At 34.6% G+C, this 8,496-nt stretch overlaps 1 protein-coding gene across 1 annotated transcript; it reads right to left on the reverse strand.

Annotated features, from left to right (window-relative positions):
- Positions 1-2,923: 2,923 nt before the first annotated feature.
- On the reverse strand, positions 2,924-5,432 carry SPOG_01604 (glycerophosphodiester transporter). Its single transcript, XM_013166707.1, has one exon. The coding sequence runs from the start codon at positions 4,957-4,959 to the stop codon at positions 3,406-3,408; it is 1,554 nt and encodes a 517-aa protein (XP_013022161.1). The 5' UTR covers positions 4,960-5,432; the 3' UTR covers positions 2,924-3,405.
- Positions 5,433-8,496: the final 3,064 nt, after the last annotated feature.

Below are 8,496 nucleotides of genomic sequence, written 5' to 3' on the forward strand. Positions count from 1 at the left end.
GGAGCATGTGTATTCTCCGTGTGTCCTATAGAAGAATCAATTTTCGTCATTGAGAGTTTTTCTCCATCTCTTTCAGCGATGGGAATATAGTCCACTTTAAGATAGTGATCACCGATGCTTTCTTTCTTCAACTGTTGAAGCGGAACACGACGTATGCATTCTTCAAGGTACCTAGTTCCATGATTATGTCGTATATGATGACGAAAACTATCAAAGTTTCCATGGACATAGCCACTTGCATTACGAGCACACAAAACACACTCGTATCCATTCGTATCCATTCAATAATACAGGCAACCCTTGAATGTAAGTATATGTTTCCGTATTTGAAGGATATTTAGCTGATGCTTCCGATATAGTGAACAGGTGTAAGTCATTCAGCTCTTGAGCCAAGTTACTATTAAAATCTATATCGTGAATTAATTTAAATGTCGTTGACATTTGGTACATCAATGATATATTCACATTTCAGACACGTCAGAGCAAAGTTAGATAGAATCTGCAATCCGTAATTAGCTAGCTTGTGACAATAACAATACTTTCGCAAAAACGTGTTTACTATAGTCATGTTGTAACAACAAAGCCATTCCATTCACTACCTTTGGCGATGAATGGAAACACCTTCTATTTTCCGTTCTAATATATTTTATTTCCACGCTAACTTCTCGTCATATCGATACAATGATCATTTCGTAGTCATAAACATACAATTAAATGAACTGTAAGAGAGTTTCATAAAGGTATACAAACAAACATTCATCCGAATTTACCTGCTTGCAATATTCTCTTTTTCCAGTTAATAACACTTGATCGGAAGAACTAAGACTCACGAGAAAAAGCGAAAAAAATTAGCATTAAATTTGAGTAACAGAATTGCTCTGCAACTCAAATTTCTTCATTAATAGTCGATGGTGGAGGAGCTAGAGCATCATCCCTTTGTTCATACCTGAGAAGGGCAGGAGAAGTTTTGTTTTCCGTTGCGTTTACGAATTCAAATCCAGGAAAAGTTACAAAGAAACAATAAATAAGCAGAACACGATATTGACAGACTCGTTAACTTATGTTGTAATAGTAGTATCAGCCGCAGCAATTTAAGCTGTCAAAGCTGTAAACAATGTAGCAGGAGCACATAAAACGCAAAGCACAACCATACCAATGGACAATCATCTAGCATCATTTTGTTCCTTGTTAGCATGATGAAACATACTTAATAATTAAGGATTATGCCCCTTACAGTCTAGTGAAGCTAAACGTACTATCCATAGCAAACAATATATACCCGAAGAAACAATCATGTCTAAATGATATCCGCTTGATTGAAAAGAGCGTGAAACTTCAGAAGGAATGTCAAACAGTTTATGTATTGTAATTTAACCTAATGTTGACCAAAGTATAAACGCTAAATACCGATATTTTGGCTTTAAAGCAGTTACTTTGAGAGAAAAATAATAATTTATTAGCTTTCTTGCTTTTTACGTAATCCTTCAGTGAACTTCTGAAACCGCCGGATCCAGTCATTTTCCTATTTCCTTTTTTGATTATTTCCGGAGAAATCTATTTGAAATGTTTCTTTACGTCTTGTGGTGTAAATAGAGGAAGTCCCTTCTCGAGATCACCCACATTGTAAACATTAGAATGGTTGTATGCAGGAGGATGGCTTCAATTGAATTTCAGCTCCTTTTCCGACATTTTCAAAAAAAAAATATTTCCCAGACAATGAGCTTGCAAAAGAGAGTCAAAACGCTGTTAATCTGTATCGATGTTAAAATTTCCCAAATGTTCACAAACCGCTAAGAAAGGCGAATTTGAGAGGAACGTAGTTCAAAGCACACTCGATATTTCTTAGAAATCAAAGAGAATTAAAATAAGATTAAGAAGGATCCCAGAAAAACTGAAGAAAGAAGATGTTGGCTCCAGCAGGAAATTTCGCATCACTTACGCAACATTTTCGTCCCGAAAGGTAAGTAACAGACTTCGCTAATAACAAGTTTCTTTATGTTTGCATAAACAAGCCAGATCGTCCTTTTTACGAAGCTTTTCCTATATTTGAAAATATTGGCTAATTGCACTTCATATAGGCACGTTTTAAACATTAGATAATTCAAAAGCTGTCTACAACCAAAAAGCAGATCTTATTTAAAGTGCCGAAATGTCAACGAATGCATTCCTTTAAATCTGCAATTGTTTAGTCGTACCAAAACAAAAAATAACCCTCTTTCCATCTGATCATTGCAGTAAAGATATGGTTGAACAAGAATGAGGCATACGGGACACGCCAGCACATAATTTGAAAATCAGTGAAAGACCGCATCAATATGCTAAGCAGAAGCAAGTAGTCCGTATTACCGAACGCAAAACTATAAACTAAAAAGGCAGTCCGTCATAAGCAATGGGGGCCAAGCTATGTTGGTATAAGGATTATTAGCTTCGGACGGGATTGCGCTGATGATTTTGCAATGACTTATCTGATGAATACATTCTCTGGAATGGTTTTATATGTCTGTGATCAGCAATACTTCTAGTAACGTCTTTCAACTTGCTTGCCAAACCTGTATTGATAGCATTGGATCTGAAAAAACTTATACCTACATTACTACTCTATTCTTCTTTGTTACCTTCAATTCCTTCTTTGTAATATGCTAGGAAACCAAACGTACAAAATAACTGCTAAGCACTATTTCGCATTCCTTCGTGTTCGCAGCCTTTTGGATAATCAAAATAGAGAAAAACTATGGATAAAATCTATGCCTAGTTCCCAGGATTGTGCTGTGTCTAAAGGAAATTGTTTATGCTATTAGGAGTAAAAATTTGTTTGTTCATTCTTTTTCAATTTTTCAAACTACGTTAAGCTAGTCAAGGCAATGAAAGGAACGAATAAAATAGTAACATATTATACAATAACTCATTTACTATATACATTTGATGTACATTGTTCTCTATTTAGAATGTTTTCTAAAATTGCTATAAATAATGCTGTTGTAGATACCACCCGTAATACTCAAGAACGCTTTCCATAAACTAATCAATTGAGAGTAGTACAGATTTAAGTGCTAACTTTCAGACTGCCTTCTGTCTTTCTGCATTTATTATAAAGGAAATGCCGAGGTGGGATGGCATACGGACATACCTGATGGTTCAATTTTTTAGACTTTGATAAATCACTATGACACAGGGAAAGAGTCCATGATGTTGAAACTCAAATATCAGTAAAATCTGTATTACTCCTTCTTTTACTAGTCGTTTCATTAAAAGAAAGCGCAAACGTAAATAAATAAATAAATGATGACAAGTTAGTAAAAACAGAAAAAAAGGGAGAAAGATAGACTGAGAGTAAAAAAATTCGTTATTATGCAATATGCTCATTATTAATTACATTCAACGTCGAGAGTACCAGCCAACATTAGACTATGCTTTGGCAAGGTAGGTTTCTTCATAGTCATAGGGATTACCATATCCAGCCTCGATACAAGCCTCAACGAAGCGTTTATCTTCATCCTCAACGCAGGTTTGACTAATATGAGGAAGAAAGAAAAAAACTAGGATAGCAACAAAGAGTGCGATACCGCTGGCGGCGTAAAAATAGACTTGGATTTCATTTCCACCAAAAACATAAACACCAGTGATAGCACCGCATTTCCCAATAGCAGCAGCAAGACCATAATAAATACCACGGATGGCAGTAGGAGAAGTCTTTGAAGCTATCAAACCAATGCTACCACCAGGACCGAATTCGCCCAATGTCAAGAAGATACCATAGATGACGCAGAATCCGGCAATATGATGAACCAATTGATTATAAAAGCCAGACATAAAAAAACCAATAGCACCTTGTAAGATTAAGCCAGATACTAAGCACCACTTAGGTCCAATTATGTCGGAAAATATGCAACCTAACCAAGAACCTGGAAGGGGAAATGAGTTAATAAGAGTATTCCATCCAAAGCTTTTCGCAATAGATGCATTGTGAGGAAGAACACCACTTACAATCGTACTAGAGTATAAGCTAAATGCAAATGTGGATAAATCATAGGTGAACCACACGATGCAAATTACGAGAAAGCGGATACCGTATAAATGTAAAACGACAGACCATGGAATTTTGGAATAGGGAATTTTAGATTGTAAGTAAACATTATTTTCTTTCATTGGCAATCGGAAAAGAAAAAGAATAATGGGAATGACACAACCTAAACCAATAGACATACGCCAAACGACTTTAAGATGGTGATCGCCAAATATGCAAACAAGGATATACGGAACGAAAGCACCTAGAGCAAGCCCCAAATCTACTGCAGCATTGGTTACAAAAATAAAAGAACCATGGCGTCTACCAGACTTCATTTGATTTGAGTTTTCGGAAGCAGCCACGGATCCACAAGGATATTCAGCGCCAATACCAATACCAAGGAAAAACCTATAAGCAATCAAAGCAGAAAGCATACCGCTGATGCTTCCATGGTAACCGTAAGCGCCGGCACAAAGAGCGGTGGATATAATAAGGATAAGGGTAGCAGTAATCATACCATTCTTACGACCGAAAAAATCAGAATACCAACCAAATGATAATTGACCGACAACGGTACCAACATACGCAATTACACCAATGTCTTGAATCGACTTATTGTTAGTAGTTTCCTTAGGATAAAGCTTCTTTAATATCGTCATGACTGTACCGATAGAGTTGGAGCAATAGCCGTCCGAAATTAAAGCAACGCCGCAAATAAAAATTTCAAAGAATTTTTTCCATTCTTTAGTAGAGTGGTTGGATCCCTTTTCTAGCTGCGACGAAGAATCGAAAACATCTTGTTTCTCATCTTTTAAATATTCTATTGAATTTATTGAATTGGATGTAGCTCTATTCGTGGGATCATTGTCGAATGATTCAGTATTTGGGGTAGCCCCAATCTCAGTTTTTCCAATAGAATAAAGATTAGAATCCGAAGGCATGCTGCTAATCATACCAAAAAATGCCTTAACAAACCGGAATTTATGAGAAACCAATTGGATAAGAGAGATCAAGCAAAAAAAAATAAACTAGAAAGATAATCTGATATTTGGGATGCTTCGCTAGAGAAATGAAAGGATATATAAGTTATCTAAAACAATTAAAGGCCGAAAAGAAATTCGTAGCTTGTTATCACGGCAATAATGTCCTGCGTCGTGTCTTTATAGTCATATAAATGAAAATACAATTGTTTATTGTACAAGCGGTTGGAATACTATCTTAAAGTTCCTTCCTAGGTATCTGAAGAGATATATCTACAGTAACGTATCTGTGGTAACTCCAAATGAGGACGGTCTGAAAGAGGTTTATAAACTCTGTCAGGAAGACTTTTTCCAAGAAAAGTTAAAGCATAGATAAGTTCTTAATCAATTGATTTAGGCTCAGTAAAAATTCATTAACCAATTGCCTTTTATCGATAACCAGAATTTACTATTCCAGTTCTTTGTTTATCTTGATTCATGCAACGTCATAAGTTTCATATGTTTGATATGATAAAGTTGGGATAATGTCTTGTTTATATTATATATATTAAAATACACTGTCATAAGAGCATATTGCCATATATTAGCAAATGCCATAAGATTAAAGGATGAGATATTACAAATGGTAAACAAAACAAAGAAAATACGATTTTAACAACCATGTGGACAGTCTTTTGGAACAGAAGTCTTTTAAATAAAGAGAATTTTGTTTACAAAGAGATAGATTATGTTAGCTGTCTCAGCGAAGATATTTAAACTATGTATCCACAGTCGAATTCTTTAGATTGGAAGATTCAACTGGTGTGGCTAAATAAGATTGTCTTCACACTTTTCTTTCAATTAGCCAGATCCCTGGAGATTAAGAGCATCTATACACATAGTAAAAAAAAGTTCAATTAACATACAGTTCTACAATCGTAGATATTAATTCACCCGATTTTTATTCTCATATACCGTGAGCATTACTAACGTGACAGTTCAACAATAACTACTTCTATAGTAACGAGGATAGCCTTGTAGTATTACTTCCAATAACGCGATGTAGTTTGCTATGCATTAAACAAAAAAAGAACGCAAATTGCTTTGATATTGTAAGTAGTATATAGCGCTTGAACGCTATTACGGAAATTAGTTTTATATAGATTTATAGGTTGGCGATATTAAATTCAACGAAACATGTAGCTTTGCGTCGATAAATAAACAAAAAAATTAGAGAATTTTTTTATAAATTCCAACAAGTCAAAAATTGATTTGGGAAACGCTATCAGATAATTAAATTAAGTTAAATTAAATATACTAGAAAATATCAAAAATAAAAGTGTTGTGTTCATCGAGCAAAAACTGAATATGTTTATACAATGCTTTCTATCATACATGAGATTTTTATTGCACCTTGTTTTTAGATGAAGAATACATAAGCGTTAAAACTAGGCAAAAACAAAGGACATGTTGCAGGATTTGTAGAATTTGCCAGTACCTTGTTCATAAGTGTTGCAGTCATTCTTGAGTATTAATCTAATGAAAGTTGTTCACGCGAGTACTTCCGTAAAAGTAACAAATCATGATGCACAGTTTGTAAACTAAAGTTATATCTTTCATAAGAGTTGACAGAAGACAGGAAAAAAAACGAAAGAAAACATTAACGCAGATACGCAAGAACGAAGAGAAGCAAAAGTTGATGTTGAGAAAGAATTGGAAACAAGACAAGACAGATCAAACACAAGTAAAAGTTACAACTGAAATTGAATTCGATGTCGAAGCAAGTGATAAACAAAAGATACGAAAGACATACAAGAGGTACGAGTATTGCTTATTCAGTAAAGCTCTTATTTACTGAAAAGTTAACTAGAAATGACTATATTTATATGTATGTCGACTTTGTAAGTCAGTGGAGATTCTAGTCTTAATAATGACAAATGTACGATATGGTGTATAAAATGAAACAAGTATACTCACGTTTACTTTTGTAATATAATAGCAAAGCAAATGTTGTCTCTATGATTTATTTTAGGAATATAAAAGTTCAGGGCGTGAATTATTGAAGGATTAAAGCGTTCGCAATAGACAAAAAATATATAAAGCAAGAGAATTACGGGAAAAGACAACTCAGAAGGATGTGCATATACAAGTCAACGAAGCGGAAAAGTAAACAAACAAAATTCTAAAGTACTATTGAATACCCCAAAAATTGGGTTGAAAACGATTTCAAACATCATCAGTGAAAAATGGTTTATGTGTGTGTAAGTAAACAGCAATGACGAGTTTAGTAAAAGCATTTCAACTAAGTAGGTACATAAACATTACTTAACTTTGGCATTGTCACGGTAATAATCTCACACATTATGAGAATGTTTATCGAGCGGATATAATCAGTACGATTACAGAATTATAGATTTCAGATGGACAATTTGGTATTACGTAGAAGAATAGTAATAACTTCCAGGGTGCTAAATAACTAAATGAAATGTTTGAAGGTCAATTTTATTTAGCCTGACCAGTCGGATTTTCCAATCTGAAGATTCTGAATGACAATATCTTTCGAAAAGGTTTCCAAGGAAGATGATATATCTTTACTGTAACATACTTAATTCTTAACTAACCTTTGCCCTTTATCGTCTCTTCCAAAAGCATAACATAAAGGTTTCATTTTAAAATCACATACTGTTTGGATCCTTTCCTAGTTACAAAGTAAAGTAATTTGTGTTGAGAAGCGAAAAAGAAGCCTCAAAAATGAAGCAAAATTCCATGGCATTCATCGTTTTACCAGAAGAACAAATTTCAAATCATTTGCCAACCACTTGACTTCACTACGAAAGCAAAATATAATTGTTACCACAGTTTGCTCGGTAGCTTAGCATAACTTTCTTTCTATCTATGTAAAGCATTAAGAATCGAAAGGCAACATTGATTACGATACTACTCAAACCCATATATTAATAAGCCTTTCCACATGTCGTCATAAATCGAATTTCAGATCAAAGAAACAGGACGCCTCTTTTCTTCTGCTTTGGGATCAAATTGCAATTCCTTGCCATAATTTGGGAAAGTGTTATAACCATAGTTATTATTAGCATAGAACAAAGAACGAACGTAAGGAGTAAGCTCAAGACCCTTCTTTAATCTATCAATTAAATCTGGATTTGAAGTAAAATATCTCGAAAATCCAATCATAGTACGGTCGTCACCATTAACGTCAGCCTTCAAACCCTTAAACTCTGGGCTGTCATAGGTATAATTACCAGTTTGCAAAATAGCCCCCTTCCATAATTTCTTGATAAAGTCATTGGAACCAACATTATCAGACCAGTTTGCATCTAAAAGTGCTTGGACCCTAGGCTCCACAATGGAAAGATAAGCAAGCTGCTTACCGTCGTTTGCGCGTTTTTGGAGCTCATTAACCACATAACTAAAGGTTGTAATAGGATGCACAGTATCTTCTTCAGCTTTCATTCCTTGGAATTTGATCCAAGGAGACAATCTGATTGCAAGCTTTTCAGCGCCAATTGTATC

This window comes from Schizosaccharomyces cryophilus, assembly GCF_000004155.1.
Source record: "Schizosaccharomyces cryophilus OY26 unplaced genomic scaffold supercont4.2, whole genome shotgun sequence".
In the NCBI taxonomy this organism is placed as follows: Eukaryota; Fungi; Ascomycota; class Schizosaccharomycetes; order Schizosaccharomycetales; family Schizosaccharomycetaceae; genus Schizosaccharomyces; species Schizosaccharomyces cryophilus.

Excerpts from the sequence above, each read along its gene's own strand:
- SPOG_01604 (XM_013166707.1), bottom strand. The coding sequence starts at position 4,959 with ATGATTAGCAGCATGCCTTCGGATTCTAATCTTTATTCTATTGGAAAA.